This window comes from Phoenix dactylifera, chromosome 1 (genome assembly GCF_051530095.1).
Source record: "Phoenix dactylifera cultivar Ajwa chromosome 1, Ajwa_hap1_PhDact_Kaust_v1.1, whole genome shotgun sequence".
NCBI classification, from domain to species: domain Eukaryota; kingdom Viridiplantae; phylum Streptophyta; class Magnoliopsida; order Arecales; family Arecaceae; genus Phoenix; species Phoenix dactylifera.
Genome location: NC_143190.1, coordinates 46,923,997 through 46,946,617, shown reverse-complemented (window position 1 = coordinate 46,946,617; position 22,621 = coordinate 46,923,997). Strand labels below are relative to the sequence as shown.

General features: G+C 40.6%; 2 protein-coding genes across 3 annotated transcripts; one reads left to right on the top strand and one right to left on the bottom strand.

The window, feature by feature from the left end:
- Window positions 1-1,829: 1,829 nt before the first annotated feature.
- On the bottom strand, window positions 1,830-16,974 carry ORC4 (origin recognition complex subunit 4). Its single transcript, XM_008789435.6, has 16 exons — window positions 16,859-16,974; window positions 16,652-16,742; window positions 16,518-16,574; window positions 16,350-16,397; window positions 13,954-14,004; window positions 13,801-13,844; window positions 13,607-13,670; window positions 13,270-13,356; window positions 11,919-12,010; window positions 11,733-11,814; window positions 11,277-11,362; window positions 11,088-11,197; window positions 2,888-2,980; window positions 2,739-2,803; window positions 2,508-2,651; window positions 1,830-2,302 (listed from the first exon to the last, which is right to left on the bottom strand). Exons 1-16 carry the CDS (start codon window positions 16,957-16,959, stop codon window positions 2,261-2,263), a joined length of 1,257 nt encoding a protein of 418 aa, XP_008787657.4. The 5' UTR covers window positions 16,960-16,974; the 3' UTR covers window positions 1,830-2,260.
- A 2,852-nt stretch (window positions 16,975-19,826) lies between these two features.
- LOC103705634 (oxygen-evolving enhancer protein 1, chloroplastic-like) lies at window positions 19,827-21,598 on the top strand. 2 transcript variants are annotated; one of them, XM_088703912.1, is made up of 2 exons: window positions 19,827-20,162; window positions 20,655-21,598. In XM_088703912.1, exons 1-2 carry the CDS (start codon window positions 19,827-19,829, stop codon window positions 21,411-21,413), a joined length of 1,095 nt encoding a protein of 364 aa, XP_088560038.1. In that variant the 3' UTR covers window positions 21,414-21,598. The 2 variants fall into 2 exon arrangements, with proteins under 2 accessions (XP_088560038.1, XP_008787656.3); XM_008789434.6 differs by having other exon boundaries at window positions 19,832-20,196.
- Window positions 21,599-22,621: the final 1,023 nt, after the last annotated feature.

Genomic DNA, 22,621 nt, shown 5'->3' with positions numbered 1-22,621 from the left:
AATAGTAAATTCATGCTATGAAGAAATAGTCTGCATCCAGCTTCAGCAAAAGAAAAATCTTGGGCGAGAGAAGGTTCCTGAATGGACAATTTACTAATTCTTTTGAGTATTTAAGACAGAGACCGGTCTCTCCAATTAGTTATGATAATTTACTTTTCTAAGGCCCGTGGAAGAACCAATCAAGGTAGGTAGGAACCTTTTCCACCATTTTTATTAGTTTATTTCCTCCTTTGGTACAATTATGTCACTCTTAGTTGATGTAATGATCTTTTTTCTTTTATTAAAGTTCTACTACTTTTTCTCTTTGCCACGATAGGGGTGTAATGCGATCAATAGTTTGTCCCCATAAAAGAGATTCCCAGGCAACGAGAAGTAATCGAGTCAGGCTCGAAAAAGACGTATCATATGACACTGGGCCAACGTAGAGCAAGTAGACCCAACTTGGCCTAACTTAACCGGACCTGATTCATCCCAACTTGACCAGAAGCACATTTGTTGACGAGACCCTGTGCAAACAAACCCAACCAAATCATACCAAACCAAATCCGTGGAATAATACTAGCTGCAACTAGACCGAAACTTCCGCTACCTTGACACGTATTCTTTGGGTTAAAAAAAAAAGAGAGGCAGGGCCCAATGTACTCCATTACGGTAATGAATAGAGTACAGAGAAGGAGAAGAAGAGAAGTGAGCAATAACTTAACAAAAATTAGAGCTCATTAATATCCTGCTTGAACTTTAAGACTTTGAAGGTAAGCAAGATCTTATGTTGGTGCTCAGAAGCCTCTTTTAGCCAATCATACCAGAGAAGATCTTTGTAAAGTCCTCTCCAGCCATTAACCCTAGCAAATGATCACCACCTCGTTTCTCCATATGGCTTGGATATTAACATGTCTCCAAAAAGTCCACAGGGCTTTCAGATTAATTGAAGAAAACAAAAATCTCTCAGCTGCAGGCAGTGAACGATGAGTATTCTTGCCAACTTGAGGAACCATTCATCGAGCTGAATAGACAGTGTTTCTGGTTTATAGTGTTGAAGTTTAATCAACAACGAATAATTACTGTCCATGCCACTCTCCTTGAGAAACCTCTGCTTGCCGGCCTGACCTAACCTAAAGTTGAATCTATCAAAAAAATCCATATATCATTTCCACATGGACATAATGGCAACCAATTTCAATCTTGCTTGATTTAAATGCGAAAGGTAAGAAAGAAACCCATCTTAAGAAAAAATGAATGAAAAATATTTTGAATACCGACTGGCTTTTGGCTCGTCACCAGGTTGATAATCACCATCAGTCAATGAAGCAGTGGATTCATTTGATGAAGCCATTCTTAAGCTGAGCCATAGATTTACAAACAAGAATGATCTAGGGGAATATCAGGAAAGATCTTCAACTTTGATAGGGACCAATATTACCTTGTTCTGCAACACCTAAATCAGACCAAGTCAAGTCAATCTTTGAAATTTTCAAATGGAAGGACCACATTGTGATTGCAGAAATTTTTCAAATGGAAAGTTGTTCTATTTCTTCAAATATCTCACAGAAATATATTAGAATGTCCACTACAAACCTGCTTACCAATGTATGTTGCGACCATTTCAACTTATGAGCTTGAATGCATTTCCAAAATGCATTGATTATGATGAAAATCATATTCAATTGAATGGTTAGCACCTAGCACAAGGAGTATTATGACACAGGTCCTTCCAAGCATGATGCACAAAATTGTGAACATAAAAAATTAGTGTGGAATGATTTGGAATATAACCAAAAACAGGAAAGACAATGGAGAATACAAGATGGCACTTGTTTCAACTTCTGATCTAAGCCAGAATTTGCCATTGGTTTTCACATTTCTACACATTTGTCAGAACAAAGAAAGCATCTAATTGCCCCTTCCTGTGTTTTCCCACTTAGACAACTTGTGTTCAATAAATACTGATAATATTTGACAGTTTACAAGCTGGATGCTAGCCAATCTGGTTGCACTGCATGCATATCTCCATATGCTAGCAAAGCATGATTAAAAAAAATTGTCCATGCATGGAAACTGATTAACAAACAAAAAGCATATCAGTCCAAGGAGGAAGCGCATCCAACATCAGCATGTCTTTCCTTCTACTGCAGGTCATTAACAGCTCACTGCCCACAAAGAGAAAGCAAACAATTTTCTCACCTCAAGACCACCAAAGTACCATCGGAGTTGGAGTTCCAGTCAATCAGCAACTTATGGAATAACAGAGAACACCAGCCAGTTACTTGTAACTTTCATGATCGAACAATTTCTGAAGAATAGCCTAGCAGAGCAAACTCAGCTGGGTCAATCTTTTTGACAAAAATATCATGCTACTCCGAATCACATACTAGTACATAATATAGAAAAGATTAATAATCAAAAACTCTTCACTTTTTTATAGAACTTTCATTGTCCGGATAAAAGTGTCAGGAAAATCAGTTATCTTGATCTCAACTTGCATGCTAGAAATGATAAAAGCAACTCACAGGACAAGAAGAGTTTGACTTCAACCCCTGATAAAGTTCACGAGAGGAAATCAAAAGTTTCACAGGGCGAAATTCAATGGATGGAGTCCGTCCCTTGCTGTCAGTAAAACCAATCAATTCCTGTTCTAGAAGATGTTCAAAAGCCTGCAGCATAAAACCAGAAGCTTGTATGTAATTTCAACAACATTCTTGAGGAAACATCTGCTCATTTTGTGAATTGATAATACTCACCCGTAAACAGACATTGTTTGCATAGTTGTCAGAGGTCTTATAAGCATCATGTATAGCTTTATATTCTGCAAAATACGGGACCAACCAAACTCAGCATTTTATTATCTCCAGAGCCAATAGTGTAGCATAGGAGCAAAAAGAAACCTGACCTTTCATTATAGAATTGAAGTTATATGAATTTTGTTCTTTGGTCTCCAACCTGTTCATGCAGACTAATATATATAGCTCTAGGATGGAGGCATCTGCTTGAAAATGTTTCAAATGAGACAACTAGCTCATGATAAAACCTTTGTCAATTTAAAGACAATTATAACAACTTGGGTTATGTGTAACATGAATCGGGTAAATCCACCAACATTCCACACTTGCTGTAAAAAATTTATGCCAACAAAATAGAACATCTTCAATGTTAAAGTACGATATGGACTTTGCATCAGTAAAAGGGCCAAGTCACCACCACACTTCTGGGAAGCATGCATGTTCTGTCAGCAAGAAACAAAAAGTCTATCTACATTTCTTGATATGGTAGTTTCATTGATACTTTCAGATACAATTTCCTGTTTTAGGCACCAGCTTTCATATTTCAAAAACAAGTATTACAGGATAAGGCCTTTTACCTATGGTTGTGCTTATCTAGAGAACAGTCCAGTCATGCCAAATTCTCTAGACAATTTTATTGTGATGTACATTTCCAAATTTACATAAGATTTTCTCATATTAGAAATTCTATCCAACTTTTTTGAGCCTCCATAGATGTTGATTAGGTTGATGATACTAAGAATCAACATTCCACAATTCACCTTTGCAATGAACAATTCACCTTTGATGATACTAAGAATCAACATTCCATGATTGCTCCTCTCCTTAAAAATAAAGAAGCAAGAGTGCATGATGATCCAGGACGATCTCCACCCATTCATCATCACTCTCTTCACTTTCTTCGTCATCCATTTCTCTCCAGCACTCGAGAGAGAGTCTCGGATAGTTCGAGAACGCGGTGCCCGAGTCCCATGTGAGAGGGAGAACGCCGTGTCCGAGTCTCAAGCGGGAGGAAGAACGCTGTGCCGAGTCCCATGCACGACGAGCCTTCGCATTTTCGAGTTCCACGCACGACGAGCGAGTCCTATGCATGACGAGCTCGGCGTTCTCTCCAAGCTTCCCCGAGGCATGCATGGGTTTGATTGCGAAAATGTGGAACGCGGGAAGCCACGTTAAGCGGAAGGAAGAAACCTTCTTCCGAGCCATCTCGAATCAAGCACGGCCCCCGTTGTGAGGATGTGGGATGTGGGGAAGCCAGTGAGAAGTAGTAGCCTGAGTCTCACGTCAATCAGTTGGAGGGAAAGACAAACAAAAGCCGGAGTCTGGAGGAAAAAGAGGGAGAGGGTTTTGGAGTTTTAAAATGTGAATGTAAGCTTCTGTGGCAAAAAGGGGGAATGCCTGTAACAGAGAGCTTGGGGAGAGAGAGCTTGTAACAGAGAGCTTGGAACAGAGAGCTTGGGAGAGAGAGAGAGAGAGAGCCACCTAGGTGTGCAAGAGCTCTTCCCAATAAAACCCATTGTTCCCAAGACGTTTCTCTCTCCTGTTTTGACGATCCTACCTCCCTTGTTCGGATCAAGTTTTGGTATCAGAGCTAAAGATTCTCACTTGTGCATAGTTCTAACCAAATCCGGCTACCAGGCAACCGGCGAACCTTTCTCCGTCTTGGAAGTTCATCGTCGGCCAACAAGGAAGGCCAAACCTTCATCGTCGATGTCCACCGACATCAAGCAAGCACCGGACCAGCTTGACCTTACCACTAAGGTTGATCGGCTGGCCAGCCAGCTAGAGTCCATCATTGCGTGGATCCAAACCCGGACACCCCCTCTGCCACCGGCGGAGGCCAAAGAGAATGACGGTGATTTCGCTCTACCGAGGGTGCGCATAATGGCCACCAAAAACAAGACTGAGGGCACCTCGGTTTTGAAGGAGGACGACGACCACGACCTTGATGGTGCAAGCATCGCGACGCTGATAGAAGGGAGGTCTCGACCTTTTAAAGTCGAGGCTAGAATTGACATTCTGATGTTCGACGGCACCGCCGATGCGGAGATGTTAGATTCCTGGATAGATCAACTAGAGACTTCTTCACCCTTCATGGATTTAGTAGCAACGAGAAAGTCGTGTTTGCACGGCTTAAACTATCAAGCCATGCATTGGCTTGGTGGAACTCCTACCTGAAGGACAATAGTGACAAGGAGGTGACCTGGGGAGAATTCTCTCGTCTGCTCCGCCAGGAATTCTACCCAATGGGATACTCGCAAGATCGATGGTTCCGCTAGCACAACCTTAAACAGCGCCATAACCAAATCGTGCAAGAGTACACCACCGAGTTCCGACGCCTAGCGGTGATGCTGGGCATCTCCCTTGACAATGAAGATGTCTTCACCAAATATGTGGCTGGTCTGCATCGACAAATTCAGAACAAGCTACGGCTGTACAATGTGACCGATGTCTCCAGTGTCAGTGGCATTGCCATGGCTATCGAGTTAAAGAACAAACCCGACGGACAGAAGGGCTCCGAAGGCGTCCAGAAAGAAACTTCTAACCATTTCCGTTACAAGAAGCACACCCGAAAAGGTAAAACTTCCTCTTCGTCGAATGTTGACAAGTTCTGCGAACACTGCAAAATCGCAGGACATGAAAAGGAAAAATGTTGGAAACTTCATCTAGAACTTTTTCCAAAGAAGTGGAAGAAAGATGACAGGAGCAAACGTACAACGGCAACGGCAGTCTCCACCGACACTGTCGAACTCGGGCAGGTCAAAGGTGTGGATAAGGGTTTGTCTCGGATGGCTAGGCCGAAGGAGACAGCCTCGAACCCGCCGACCGTACTCGATAAGGAGGAACTGTTCACCCTACGGATTCAGGTGAAACAAGAGGTGATTGAAGCCATCATCGATACCGGCAGTCAAAAGAACCTGATCTCGGCAAGCTTAGTTCAAAAACTGGGCTTGGAAACGACACGGCATCCACGACCATACCCGCTTGGATGGATCCAGAAAGACGTGGAGCTTAAGATCAATCGGCAGTGCAAGTTTCAATTCACCATAACCAACTAGTACATTGAGGAGGTAACATGCGAGGTGGTTCCCCTCGACATTTGCCAAGTGATCTTCGGCAGCCCCTACCTCTGGGAGCGTGATGCCATCTATTTTTGGCGCATCCTGAAGTATCGGTTCGAAAAAGATGGGAAGAAATACATCATCAACAAGGACAAGGCAAGCCAGGCCGTCGATCTAGTGACTGTCTACCAGGCGAGGAGAATGGTGAACGCTTGCCAAAAGTTTGTACTAGTGATGATCCGCCCGTTAGAACTTGAACGCAAGGTATCTGTACTAACCTTGTCTTGTAGAGAGTTGGAGAGTCAGTTGGGAAAACTACTCGGCGAGCATGCAAGCCTTTTTGAAGAGGCTTGCAGTTTACCACCCAAGCGGGCAGTAGAACATGACATCCAGCTCGTCTCCGACTCTACGCTTCCTAACCTCGGCATGTACCATAACTCAGTGTTAGAAAATGAGGAGATCAAGCGGCAAGTGAACGAACTGCTCGAAGGCGGTGTTATCAAACCGAGCAATTCCCCCTGCGGCTCGCCGGTGGAGCTTGTGCCGAAGAAAGATGGGGGGTGGCGAATGTGTATAGACTATCGCGCTCTTAATAAGATCACTATCAAGAATCGGTACCCTCTTCCATGCATCAATGACTTGCTGGATCAGCTGAAGCACCCGACCATCTTCACCAAGCTGGACATGAAATCTGGATATTACCAAGTCCGGATCCGCGATGACGACACTTGGAAGACCGCGTTCAAAACGCGGCAGGGGCTTTTCGAGAGGCTAGTGATGCCATTCGGACTCTGTAATGCCCCCTCCACCTTCATGCGGCTGATGAACGACGTTCTGTGGCCTTACATCGACAACTTCGTCATCGTATGCCTCGACGACATCCTGATTTATAGCCGCTCATGGGAGGAGCACCTGACACATGTGCGGAAGGTGTTCGAACTACTGGAACAGCATCAGTTGTGTCTGAATCGCAAGAAATGCGAGTTCGGAAAACGAACCTTAGTATATTTTGGGTTCGTGGTGGGCGACGGCGAGTTACAAGTCGATCCCGACAAAGTGAAGGCGATCAGAGGGTGGCTAAGACCCTGGTCTGTGACTGAAGTCCGGAGCTTCATGGGCGCTTGCCAGTACCTCTAGAAATTCATCCGGAACTTCTCTGTTTTAGCCTCCCCGTTGCATGCATTGACGAAGGCAAACCAAAAGTTCGAGTGGGCTCCGAAGCATGAGGACACTTTTCTCCTATTAAAGAAGATCAGCGAGGCACCTATTCTCGCCTTGCCCAACCTCCAGAGGCCATTCGAGCTCGAGGCACATGCGTTAGGGTATCCCATGGGAGCTGTGCTAATACAGGAAGGATGGCCGGTGGCGTATCATTATGAGATGTTCCAAGGAGCCGAAAAAAATTACCCGACATATGACAAGGAGTTGCTTGCTCTACATCAGGCAGTGAAACACTGGCGAGTCTATCTCTTGGGCAAAGAAACAGTGGTACACACCGACCATCGGCCGCTCCAATATTTGCAAACTCAGTCCAGGTTGCAACAAGCGCGTCATATGAAATGGATGACATACCTCCAATAGTTCAACCTGGTGATCAAGTACAAGAAAGGCATACACAACAAAATGGCTGACATGCTATCGAGACTGCTAGCCATAGCCCTTTGCCCGTCGATGGTTATGCAGGTGCAACCAACCATCCATGAGGAGTACACCGGCTGGTATGCAGAGGATCCTGATTTTCAGGGCGCATTAGCAGATATTAAAGCAAAGAGGCCAACCGAGTTTGCCCTACGGGATAAGCTCCTCTACAAAGGAGTGTTGCTCTGCGTACCATGGGCGGCCGAACATGTGCAATGGATACAGGAGGCGCACACCTCGAAGGTAGCTGCCACTTTGGAGTCATGAAGACTCTGTAGAATCTCCAGTGATATGTCTTTTGGCCACAGATGCAACAAGACGTGGTCCGATTTGTGAAGGGCTGCATGTTGTGAAGGCCGCCCAGTCGGGTTATACACCCCATTGCCCGTCCCGACACGCCCATGAGAAAGTTTCTCTATGGACTTCTTGGGTGGCCTTCCAAGGACGCGGTGAGGACATGACTACCTATTTGTAGCAGTCGATAGGTTCTCAAAAATGGTGGTGCTCATGCCTTGCAAAAAGACTATCACAGGTGGCGGCACGACTCTTCTTTTAGAATGTGTGGAAAAACTTCGAGCTTCCCGGCTCGATTATTTCCGACCGCGACAGTCATTTCCTAAGCAAGTTCTAGTGTTCTCTACGGGCCAAGATGGACATGAAGCTTAAACGGAGCACGGCTTTCCATCTACAAACGGATGGACAAACCAAGGTAGTCAACCGGACTATTGTGCATCTTCTTCAGGGCTACAATGCTCGAAATCCTAAAACTTGGGACGAAAGCATTGCTCTCCTACAATTTGCCATCAACCACGCAGTGCACAACTCGACTAACAAAGCTCCAGCCGAAGTTTGCCTGGGCTTTCTACCACAAAGTCCTTTCGACTTGGAGTTCACGATCAGGACTACACCACAAACCACCAGTGAAGAAGGTGATATGGTAAGGGCACAACGCTTCTTGGAGAACATCAGAAGAGTGCACCAACAAGTGGAGCAACAGCTACAGAAGGCCCAGCAAAAGTATAAGGAACGTCATGATCGGCACCGAGTCAAAGGTGATTTTCAGGTGGGCGATCTTGTTTGGTTGCATTTGGAAAAGAGGCGTCTGAAAGGTGAAGGCAAAAAGCTCAAACCCATCCATTATGGACCTTTTAAGATTCTCCGAAAGATCGGCGACAACGCTTGCCAGTTAGAGCTTCCAGTTTATATGGAAATGTACTCGGTTGTCAATGTCAAGAAGTTGAAGCCCTTCGGGCTGTCAATGCTGGACGATGAGCCCAGAGTGACATTGCCAACTATGGAGGACTTGGTGACCGAACAGGAGACTATATTGCCTGAAGACACTATCTTAGAGAGGAAGACGACCACAACCAGGCGCAGCATCAGAGAGACCTTCTGAGTTGGACGAAAGGGCCAGCGACCCAGTGAAGCAAAATGGTTCTCAAAGAAAACTGAAAAATCTTAGTTTCTCCACCTCCAGTTCTAGAACCAACAGGAGCTGACTCCTCCCAAAGAAGGGGAATCGTGATCCGGGACGATTTCCACCCATTCATCATCACTCTCTTCACTTTCTTCGTCATCCATTTCTCTCCAGCACTCGAGAGAGAGTCTCGGATAGTTCGAGAATGCGGTCTCCGAGTCCCATGCGGGAGGAAGAACGTCGTGTTCGAGTCTCAGGTGAGAGGAAGAACGTTGTGCCGAGTCCCATGCACGACGAGCCTTCGCATTTCCAAGTTCCACGCACGATGAGCGAGTCCCATGCATAACGAGCTCGGCATTCTCTCCGAGCTTCCCCGAGGCATGCATGGGTTTGATTGCAAAAACGTGGGACGCAGGGAGCCACGTTAAGCGGAAGGAAGAAACCTTCTCAATAGACATCACGAATCAAGCGCGACTCCCATTGCAGGAACGTGGAACGCGGGGAGCCACGTTAAGCGAGAGGAAGAATCATTCTTCCGAGCCATCTCGAATCAGGCACAGCCCCCGTTGTGAGGACATGGGACGTGGGGAAGACAATCAGTTAGAGGGAAAGACAAATAAAAGCTAGAGTCTGGAAGGAAAAGAGCGAGAGGGTTTTGGAGTTTTAAAATGTGAATGTAAGCTTCTGTGGCAAAAAGGAGGAGTGCATGTAACAGAGAGCTAGGGGAGAGAGAGCTTGGAACAGAGAGCTTGGGAGAGAGAGAGAGCCACCTAGGTGTACAAGAGCTCTTCCCAATAAAACCTATTGTTCCCAAATTTTTCTCTCTCCTGTTTTGACGATCAGAACGAAGGCTTTGCAATCCTACCTCCCTCGTTCGGATCAATGTTTCTTCCAACACTAGCGATATGTCATGTAATGAACCATATGAGGATAGAAGTTGTATAGCTTTGTTCCCTTATACTTGACTTATATGACATGTTTACTATATGTTGGAAACTGATTTTACATGTTAATAGCAGAATATGGTCATTACATGATTTCTCAATTCAAGATTTCCAATTAAATTTGAATTTCAATTATGACTGACAATGCTACAAACATAAAATCTCATAATTAATAAGATCATCAAAATAAAAATTGCAAAACTATTTCAGAAGCATTGTCAACAAATTTACAGAAGAAAGTTGAAGCTCAATATAGCAGAGACTTTAGTGGAATTATGTTTATTGCATAACCACCAAGGGATAGGGAGACAAGGGTGGAAACAATAATTTAGACAAATTTAAAAAAAAAACATTGCAGACTATTTTGATTTTATGAGAAAATGTTATAACTACTTGTAAAATAAGATAACTAATCTATGCATGGCTTTTCCTAACTCACATGATGCATATGAACAAAATACAGCTAAAGATCATGCTAGGGATTGTGGATAACTGCTCATGTCTCTCTACACATTATATTAGTAAGAACACTCTGTATTTACAAGAAGGGCACAAGGTTTGGAGCACTTGCTGATGGTGTAGAAGTAACTGATAAAATGAGAATTCACGTAATGCAATGTAGAATTTAGGTAATTCTGAGGAAACTCATGGAAGCTTATTCTCTGATGTATTCAGAATCTTAAGTACACAGAACATCATTTTACCTAAATCTGCAACTGGAAATGCTTAAATGGCAGATGCAGCCCTTGATAGGAAAGAAAGGTAAAGACAGAACTTGAGACCATAGTATAAATGTTGAGTGTGTTTCCAGCTACATAAGTGGTTACAGTCATGGATACTCATGTAAATTACAGGACAACAAATATGACAGTCTTCAATTAAATCACTGGATATCACACATATAGAGGGAAAAAAAAAAAGCAAGCGAAGAATTTGCATGTTGTTGTTTTATATTCTAATCCCAATAGAGTTGTTTCATTGGCATCAATAAATGCAAGTAGCCTGCTTAAGGTCATGTCATAACATTTGATCTATAGAAATTGCATCAGGCTTAACCAGAAAGATACAGAAGCAAACTTTCAAACACAATCCATTATCTGCTGGCCATGCCAAATTTATAATTGACATCTTCACATTAGAATAACAATGAAATGCTTCAAGTGTTGAGCTGAAAATCAGATGGAGGCCTTTATTGGGAAAAATCATCTAATAATAAATAATTCACAAGTCATATATCCGAGTGACCAACCTTTAAGGTTGTCAATCTTGGGTTGCCTGTAAGTACATAAATATGCACTTTTGAAGTTTTCCAGTGAGAGCAATCCAGACTCCATATCCATGTACGACACGGCCCGGAATCTGAAATAGATTTTTCTAGAGCTAAAGTTTAAACAAAAAAATGCCGAGAAGGATAAATTTGCAATATGGGAGAACTTACAGGAGCCTCAACAAGTTGCTAACTGATCCATCAACATCTAACAGTGAATCGACGATTTCTTTGAACTTCTTGTCAATTAAAATATTCTGTAACATGTCAAGGGCTTATTTAAAATTTCCAGGATTCTTTGCTAGGAATAACTTCTTACCTTTTCTAGCATTAGCCAAACAGTTAACAAACTCTAGAAAAAGCACAAGGGAAGAAAAGGTATTTGCTATGATACTACCATGTAAACATTCAGAAAGATTAGTGACGTCAAACAAGCACAAATAGTACCTCAAAAGCCAACAACTTGGATGATGACTAATTTTTGCATGAAGATACCACCATGCAAATTGGAGCAAGAACTAATACTTCATTGGTTTCAAATTATCATAAATATTATTCATAGGCTGTTTAGAAAACCTGGTTGGTATTGTTTCAAGCGTCCCAATGAAATGCTCAAAAGAAGGATACAGAGAGCCTTGCGTTGAATTCTGTGACATACTTTGAAGGAAAACTTGAATCTTTTGGCAAATGCAGTAAGTATTCCAATAATCTGCACACCACATGGGAGGAAGACAACAAGGATTATTGTGGAGCAGGTTGGAATAACATTCAGCATAGATATCCAAATTTTGTGAGAGGATATGAAGGAACCACCTTTGTATGTCTTCTTTTGAGGGAGGAACAAAAAGGAGTTTCCTGTGAGAGAACCGAGATCTAATTCTTTTTTCCAGAAGTTGGTCTGCATCCTTGAAAAAAAAAAAGAAAAAAAAAAACTTGAAGTAATAAGTCTAGCAACACCACTAATCCGATAAGTAAGATCACCTAGGTACAGTAATTGGAAATTACATAATATCAAATCACTATCTATCTTAAGAGCTAACAAGGTTATTCATAGGCACATTCGTATTGAACCTACATGTCATGGAACATATGCAGTTTCTAGATCAACATGCTTACAAATCAATTTGCTACCAATGGCATTTACTTTTGAAGTCTTGTTTCCTACTCTAAGGCCTTCCTGAGCTTTGTCTAGCTGTAGTTTACTGTTGTTTCCTTCTAAATAATTCTATCTTGATCATTAAGAAATTCTTCATGCATATAGAGGAAAAGGTATTATGTCCATTGCCCCATCCCACTGCTGAGTAATCACTCTTCCGTAAGATTATGTCAGTCATGTCAACTATGGTGAGGGCAGTACAGTTACTGATCATTAGCCAGCCCAGATGCTCCTCTGCTACAGGTGCCATGCTGTAAGTAATAGTTAGCCCAAATTCCTCCTTTTCCAGATTCAAACATCTGTTAGTGTATGCTAAAGTATCTGCTCTACCAAGCTGGTAATCCACTCCCGAAATGAATGGGTGACACAAAAAGCCTCCAGGATGCTATTAGCTCATCCAAAGGTGTGTGCACACTAGATGACAGCTTAAGAGCATTACGAGAATAATTAAAGAATACTCAAGTCTGTAGGCTGCTAGCAGCCAGTTTCCAAAAACAATGAATTTAAGGATTTCGGATTTTATAAATAGGAGTTAATACCAAAACACATGGAACTGCACCCACCTGAGGATGCAAATGATGTTGCAGAGAGTTTGGTAATTAGAGATATATGATTCAACCATGAAAGAGGCAATTATAGAGCAAACAATACAAAGCAGAAGAGGCAACATATAGCAATACATCAAATCACATAAATTCTTATTTCCAATTTTTCAAACATTACACGTTTATCATGTGTCTGAAGATACCAAAAAAAAGATGACAAATTGGATCCATTAGAAACTTGCTTTTCATTATTTGGGCATTCTGGCATGCAATAAAAAAAAAATTGCTTCTGCCTATTTGAAAGTCTCCAAAGTCTAACTATTCTCTAACCTAGTCAGAGCCTTATATGCATCATCATGGTCTCATGGCATGTTATTTAAAACAATGATCATCATATAACCAGCAGATAACCATTTAAATACAATTTTAACACCCTCATTTCATTCTAGTGTAAGTCTCATACCAAGCGACAACTCACACCAATGACTACAGCCTGAGAATTAAGAGTTTGCATTGCATCTAGCAAGCTATAGAGCAACCGCTGCTTTCCCTGCAAATCAGAAATAGAGTTAATTTTACTCATCAGATTAGTATATTGGCATCATAATTGGTAGTATTGAATAGGGCAAATTCTGCATTCTATATTTTATATTATAAAACACAAAGAACATCTGATACAAAATCATCACAGCATTGCAAAGACTGATATTTGACATATGCATGACTAATTATAAAAAATATTCAAATAGAAAATGACTTTTGAAAAACTTGGTAGCGAATATATTTATTTATCAGTTTACCTGAGTGAAGAGGTCAAATTCATCTAATACGAAAATGACCGTCTTGTGAGCTAAACCACACTCTCTGGCAAAAAAAAAAGGGTCATTGAAATGAGAGAGGGAAATTGATCCAACCAAGACAAAGTAGCAAATTACAAAAAGTTGCTAAGTATAACCGTCATATACAAAATGCACATCTGATTATTTGCACTCACCGTAACATGTCTATCATGAACTGAGAGTTATCATCAGATGAGGCCTGTAAAGAGATCATAATTGTAAGAAGCACAAGACTTTCTTATCTTACAATATGATATATATCATACTATTTTCAGCCCTCGAACAACAGAATGAAAGTTCAGAACTACCATTTTAGAGAATAATAGTTGGTGCTCCACGCATAATTGCCTAGCAATTTCCTTGAAGATCAACAAAAATGCCTAGTGAGATAATAAAACTAAAACAGGAAACATTTCATGATATCTCAATTTAGAAGAAATAAAATAAAAGGCATACTTGTATAAGACGGATCAAGGGCAAATGTTCAAGAATGAAAGGAGGCACCATTTTATGCATGCCTAACCAAAAAGTTCATCTATTTATTGGAACATCTTAGTAAAATGTAAGGTAACTTAAAATTGTCTTCCAAACAAATTATTTTCCAGTGGATATTATTCATTATTTTTCTAATCTATCAATCAGGGAAAGGGAAGAAAGGAAAAATAACAAGCATGGGATATATTTATCTTTAAAAAAGAAAACGATAACCAAGATAAATGTATATTCTCCAAAATCACAAGAGTTGGTCTCTGCTCCTTGAAAAATATAAAAACATTAACAAGTTAGAAAGCCAAGTTCATGCATATGAAACATATAGACACATGATATAAACTTATTAAGATAATGAAGAGACCAGGGATAGTTTTAGATACAGAATCGCAACCACCATACATGCATCATATAAGGCCATGCATAGTTCCTCCTACAAAATATGTCAACCACGACTTGTGCCATCGCTTTCATATTTAATATAGTAATTCACCAAAAATCATCTAAAGGATTAGCATAAAGATATGAATGAATGAGTATCTAGATGACATGAGTTGAGTGATAAATATAGACTAAATAAGTCCTTAGTCATCACAGGATCTTAAAAACAAAGGCATTTCACAAGCAAACAAGGGTCTCGCTGAAGATTTCTGAATTGAGATGATGTGCAACAAGAATGATAATTCTAATATAAAAATAAGAAAACGAATCAAAAATTCTCATGAGTTAACATGAAGGCCCAATCAGTCTCTGAATGCATCCATATTCTAGCTTCTACAGGTGTAAGCATAATGCAATTATAGTCCTAGTGACTTAAAAAATGTGAAAAATTGATAGAATACAAAAGGCTTATACAAGATTTTTTTAATTTCACCATTTTGGTGCATTCTAACTTTTAAGTAGAAATCCACTATAATGGACTATATGATTTGTACAGATCATGTATTTTTTTTCCTTCTTATAATTTGACCTGTCTCTTCAGAAATGGCTTGAATTGCATAAACAAATCGAGCAACATTCTGATTTGCACCTTTCATGGGTATCAAAAGAATTCTAGTAACTTTCCCATCACAGTCTTAAGACACAGAATTGATGCAAGAAAGAGAGCTGAACTTCATTCCATTGTTGTTAAAATTTTATGACTCATGATGTGGATATTACTATCCAGATCAAAATGACCTGAACAATCCAGATCCCATCCCTAGATAAGGATTAGTTTAGTATCACAAGATTTAGATCCTTATGATGGACAATAAAGACATGTGGATCACAGGATCCAACTTGATTATGTTATTTACATGTTAAATCATGGGTACACCCATTTTCTATGATTTCTTTGACTATGTGGTTCTTAAATTACTTTTCACTAATAAATCCTAAATAGTAAAATTAGCAAGTTTGTTATTGGTGTTCATAGAGTTAAAAATAAGATGCAAGTTTTTTAAAAAAAATTTACAGCCATATGTGTTCTCACTTGGCCCTTGTGGTTACTATGGAGTCATTTTGTTTGGTTCTATGTAACACTGCGTTTCCCATACCTCAAACCTCCTATACCAGAATTCACTCATTTAAAGAGCGTTTGATTAGTGCAATGTGCCCCACCATCTGTGCGCTTTGACTATGTGGTTCTTAAATTACTTTTAACTAATAAATCCTAAATAGTAAAATTAGCAAGTTTGTTATTGGTGTTCATAGAGTTAAAAATAAGATGCAAGCTTTTTTAAAAAAATTTACAGCCATATGTGTTCTCACTTGGCCCTTGTGGTTACTATGGAGTCATTTTGTTTGGTTCTATGCTACGTTTGATCTATCAAGAGAAGTTTTCAGTTGATGCTGTAAAAATTCCAAAGCAAGAGTGCAGATCTACATACTTTCAAAACATTCTTCATTCTTCCACATGTGTCAGGTATTGCAATCCACAAAACCTAGATCAACACCCAATATGCTTCATGGTGGAAATAATGGTTTCAGTTGGTCCACTTAACTACTGCATGCATAACTGTTACTTAGGATTCCTTTTTTTCCCAATTTTTTTAATTATATTTTGTTTCCATCCATCTTTTTTTTTCTAAATATGATTCTAAATCAATCTTTGAACAGAACAGAAAAAGGAAAGGAATCTAATGTACACTCCATGCTATCATACCAATCATAACAAGAAGTAATTATTAGATCAATTCTAGGAAGGAAAAAAAGATTTATATAAGGATCCAACCTTGAGCGCACAATTGCCATCGCTGTGCAGCAGCCCGTTCAATCTGATCTGAAACACGCACACCCGCCCCCATTCAATTACACAATACTTATCTTGCAATCACACAGACCCCAAAGAACAACAAGAACCAAATGCACTAAAAAATAACATATCCAAATGGGGTTGTACCACAGAGATCGCGTCAGGGTGTTCAGCCTTTAAATCCTCAAGAACCAATTCCACCACCTAGAATCCAAGAACAATTAGAGATACAAGTAGCAAAGATATACAGTATCAAATGTATAAAAAGACGTGTTTATCACCGCAATTTTTCCGGAGCCGCGGGGACCGAGGAGGAGGACGGAGTTGTTGCAGGCCTCTGCGATGGAACTGGAGATGAGGAACCTCAGCTTGCTGTAATGGAATGGGAAAAAACAAAGGCGACGCCTTTAATAACTTCTTGAGGGAAATTTTCACGGGAATCGAAGGGAAAACATAGGGCTTGATCGGAGGAGGAGAAGGAAAGGGACCTGTAGTTGCTCTCGGGGGAGGATTTGAAGGCGGCATGGGCGAAGGTAGGGCTGCAGAGCCGCCGCCGGAGAAGGGCTTGCGCTTTCCCCGCCACCGTCATGGCTTCCCCTCGCACTTAGGCGGGAAGCAGCGAGCCTTGTGCGGAATTTATATTTAGCCATATCGGTACGTACCCGATACGGAGACGAAACGAGATACCGCTTTACCTTGGTCGAGATCGGATGGCTGCATAAGGTTTAAAAGGTTTTTTTTTTTTTTTTTCATGAATACCCATCTAAATATCAATATTTTTCATAAATATTTTTTCAAAATTTACATTTGTATATATATCCTCGCCAAACACTTATTTTACTATTCTATTTTTTTAATCTTTATTTTTGCATATATACCCACGCCATCTAACGTCGTTAAAAAATTAACAGCTTCAAATCAAAATGATCAAAATATTTTTAATGGATAAATATGCAAAAAAAAGTTATAAAACGATCACGATGAAGAACAAAAAAGTAATTTCAAGATTTTATTTTATTTTTAATTAAAATAAATAAAATTTTTATTAACTATGTTAGAAGAATTGTTATATTAGAAGTATATGTGCAAAAACAGTATTTTATAAAAATATAAAAATAAATATAAATTTTTATAAAGTATTCACATAAATTTAAATTTTTAGAAGGATATTCATACAAAAAAAAATCTAATTTAAAACAACGTTAAATCCGAACCACTTGGCCTAACTAAATAGAAAAACTACTCCCAATTTTTTCTACCTCCTCTCTATTTTCCCGCATCTCTGTCGGCCTCTGCTAATAAGAGGTACTTTGGAGGATTATGATGCACTGGTTTGAGGATTAATACTTGCTAACTATTCATGTTTTTATTCACATATTAAAAAAAGATTTATAATTTAACATATTAAAATAAAAAGATCGTATCATATATAAGATGTTATGAAAATTTTAGCCAAGCATCAATTGTGAAACTTGAGATTATGAGATGTGCAGCATGAAACATGTACCATATATTAGCTATAAAATAAATACCACTTCGTGTTTATTGTAAGATCAGTCCAATCACGAAACAATATACACAAACGTATCTATTGTGCCCTCTTTCTTTTCGTTTATTACCGTGCATGTTGCTTTGCAGTTGGACTGGTCCACTAGCTGAGCAAAGGATCTGGTCCAACCAATAATCACTTCTTATCTACTCACCATAAGAGTAGATTTGGACATGAACATCGGGTATCTTAAGCACGTTGTTACTAACCCCCGCCCATGCGCCCCCCCCCCCCCCCCCCCCTCTCTTCCAAAATACCATGGGCCCCCCCCCCCCCCCCTCTCTTCCAAAATACCATTCCCATGGTTGAACTATTTGCCGCACGGGCTGGGCCATGTTGTCGACAAAGGGGGTTCATCCATGTCATGTCGTGGATCATTGAGACAAAGCCATTCTTGCATGTTAGATATCTTGTTCTCACACCGGCCCAATTCTTAGGTAACTGAGACGGTTGCCTAAAGCTCCGGCCCAAAGAAGATCCATTGTAGGGGAAGCCTCAAAGACAAAACACAAAGAAAAAAAGTCCTCTGAGTTCATCTTAGGCCGGCCCACTACAAGGAAGGCTTCAAAGACAAAACAGAAAGAAAAAAAAAAAAAAAAAGACTCCTTTTAATGAGTTTGCCTTAGGACAACAGGGTGATGGCTAGCCTATTTTGCTCTTATAAATGGTTAGTCAGCCTTTTGGACATATGATCTCTTGAATGCTACAACTAGTATGAGCAACTCAGGGTAGTAGTTTGAGCACATCAGGCTGGGCATGTTAGTCTACTTTTCTTACTGTGTTTGAGGTAAGAAGAAATAGAGACGCCAATTGACTGTTTCCCAAACAAAGTTTATCAAAAATTTTAAATAGGGCCATCAGGATGGTCTGATGCAAAACTATGAACTCATGCATGTAGTTTAGTTCCTTGACCTCTTACTCGAACAAATAGAGCTGAATCAAGTAGCATCCCAATAGATCTTGTGTGGCAGCTGTGTCAATTTTTTATATCCCTTGTCTATTTTCTTAAGGAATAAGTGTAGAACTGCAAGTGAGTTAGGGATGGGCCTAATCCAAATCCAAACTATATTTAAATTAAAAAAATTAAATCCAAACCTAATCCAATACCTTTCAGGATTGGATTGAATAGGTTTTAATATTAAATTAATCAATTCATTGGATTTTTCTTATCAAATCAAGTCAAAAATAACCTGCGCACAAATCATAATAAATATATGTAAAATAATTACCTAACTATATCATAAGCATATTATGCAATAAAAATAGTAACAAGCAAAATATAAATATTATTAAATTTATGTTCTACATGGCGTTTGACCAATAACTAAATATTTATAATAGATAAAATAAATTATTGGTATATTATAACATAAAAAGAAGATTGATTTCTCATATCCAAGGAGAGTCTTCTAATATATAATGTACTAGTTTTGTATCATATGGACTAAAAATTTAAGGATCTAAGTGCAATCCACATCTAAAATGGGTCAAATTTTTAATTCTAGCGTAATCCAAATAATTATGCTCTAGATTGAACTGGATTAATTTTTAGATCGGTTGCGGATTGGAGCGGATCCGATCCATTTGCAGCCTAAAGAAGGTAAAGGACAAACTTATGCTCCTATATGACTCAAAGAGTTCCAAAATCTAATGCTCACGTGTTTCTAACGGAAACCACAGAGGTCAGACATATTACATCCACGTGGCAATCGCAATTCTTTTACGTGACATGGCAACTGCCTATTGGTTGACTACCATGATCCTCCAACTACACTGGCCACATCTGGAAGAGCACCACACGATTAAGAGCGAACAGAGGCATAGACAAGAAAAGAAAAAAAAAACAGAGGCATGGAAGACTGCCACGCGTGAAGCGAGGAAACGAGCACCGTGGCATCGAGAAACCAATGAGAGGGAATCCCTTATCCAATCCTGTCATCCACCACCCAATAATCCCTCGTCTCCCTCACAAAAAGCCTTCCGATAGATTGCTCGGAGGGAGAGGGAGAAGAAGCGAAGCAGAGGAGAACAATGGCAGCGTCGCTCCAAGCCGCGGCTATGTTGATGCAACCGGCAAAGATCGGCGCCACCGGCCGGAGCCTTGCCGGGCAGCAACTGAGAACCTTTTCCCACCTCTCCAAGGCCTTCGGCTTCGAGCCGGCTGGAGCCGGGCTCACTTGCTCGCTCCAGACGGATCTCCGAGACCTGGCTCTGAAGTGCGCCGACGCCACCAAGCTCGCCGGGTTCGCTCACGCCACCTCGGCCCTCGTCGTTGCGGTAGAAACGATACGCTTCTTTTTGACACATAACCCCTCCCTCAACCCCTGAATCTATAAGTAAAATTTCCCACGGGCTTAAGAGTGCGTCCCGTTTTGAGAAATTAAAACTAGACCCCAGGGAGTTCTTCTTGTGTATGTGTAGCTCAATAACAAATTCTAAATTCATGCGAAGACCCCTCGTCTTGAAGGTTATAGGAGTACAAACCATTGTAATATATGGTTTCCTCTTTTCTGTAGCTCCTAAGATCAATGAAGTTTATAGGGGACATGAGTATCAAAATTTCCTACTTCATTTCATTCTCAAGTGTCATCACTAAAATATTTATGCCTCAAAAAATCGATTCGCGTTTCCATCGCAACCTTCTTATTTTTATGGGTTCCTCTTAACCTTTTTTATAATAAAGAAAAAAAGTTCTTTTGGAGGATACTTCTTATCACCATGGGCACATGAAACAGGGAGCCAACGCAGAGGGAGTGCCCAAGAGGCTGACGTACGATGAGATCCAGAGCAAGACATACATGGAAGTGAAGGGTACCGGCACCGCCAACCAGTGCCCGACCATCGAGGGCGGCGTCGACTCGTTCGCCTTCAAGCCCGGCAAGTACCAGATGAAGAGGTTTTGCCTCGAGCCCACCTCCTTCACCGTCAAAGCCGAAGGTATCAACAAGAACTCCCCAGCCGAATTCCAGAAGACTAAGCTCATGACTCGCCTCACCTACACCCTTGACGAGATCGAAGGCCCCTTCGAGGTCTCTCCCGACGGCGCGGTCAGGTTCCAGGAGAAGGACGGCATCGACTACGCTGCGGTCACCGTCCAGCTCCCGGGAGGCGAGAGAGTGCCGTTTCTCTTCACCATCAAGCAGCTCGTGGCCTCGGGCAAGCCGGAGAGCTTCGGAGGACAGTTCTTGGTGCCGAGCTACCGGGGCTCCTCCTTCCTCGACCCCAAGGGGAGGGGAGGGTCTACTGGTTATGACAATGCCGTGGCTCTGCCGGCCGGAGGGAGAGGCGATGAGGAGGAACTCACCAAGGAGAATATAAAGAACACATCGTCGTCGACCGGGTCGATCACGTTGAGCGTGACCAAGAGCAAGCCGGAGTCCGGGGAGGTGATCGGAGTGTTTGAGAGCCTTCAGCCTTCTGATACGGATATGGGTGCCAAGGTTCCCAAGGATGTCAAAATCCAGGGAATTTGGTATGCACAGCTTGAGTCGTAGAAGCCAGTAGTGTTGTTAAGTGTCAGATTATATCCTTCTCCTGGGCTCTTTCAGCCTTGATTTTTTCTTCTTTTTCTTGAAACTAGAGATATATACATATATATGTATATAGTAAGGTTAATTTCAACCGTGTACTTCCTTCCATCTGAGCTGTTGGACAAATGGTGAAGGTCAAATTTATCTAATCCTCCATGGCTACTACTGTATTTTGGGCACAAGGTGGCAAATTAAATACTTATCTATGTCTTCTTACGTTGGATGAAAAATCCAGCATTTCAGTAGGGGATATTAGTTGGTTGAGTTGGTAAAGTGAGATACCATTATGTTGGGTTCGATCCCATCCCCATAAAGTCTCTAGAGTTTTTTTGGTAATTCAGATGATTTAAATTAAACGAAAAAAGATACATCGATAGGAGTCAGAAAATAAAATATTGCAAAATTGAATGGAAAGATCAGCTAAGAATGCCCATAAAGTGGATTTAGTATGATTTACCACATACCATGCTATCCAATTAGCAACAATGTTATATACGAGGCATTGAAAAATGATGAAGCCTACACTCAGTAAAAGACGAATTAGAAAGCCATTTGATAATCGTAATAGGATCACCTTTCAAATAAATTTATGAAGCCCGTAATGTATGTATAAATTCTCTAGATTCAGAATTATATGTATTGAGATTAATTCCAACCTCCATTTTGCATGAACAATTACAACTTATTAGTGTTGGCTACTCGGATTCTTGCATATATTGAATTAGAACTAGTAAGAGGAAATATTTTTTTCGTATTCTTAATCATCATTATGAAGGATTAATGCTTAAGCATATGACATGCATAAGCTGAAGAATTAGGTTGTTATCCTATCTGGTTAACATTTTTTATTAATTATATTAATTTTTTTTTGCTAATTTTGATTACATTCGTCTTATTTTCACTTTAGTAAGATCAAAAAAGATCTAGATTTGTTCATAAAAAAAAAAAAAAAAACCTAGATTTGAGATAGGTTTGATGATTTAGGAAAGAGGCACGTTATATGAGTGACAGACGGACCAAGGCAAGTATGTATAAGTAGGTTAGGCTTCACAAAAATTTTAAAACATAGTTGCTTCTGATGGTGTAAAGTTTGGCGCTGGGGCTGCTTTATTTTACTCCTAAACCTAGGTTGAGTCAAGAGTCAACCGTCTCATCTTCTACACTCCCATGGC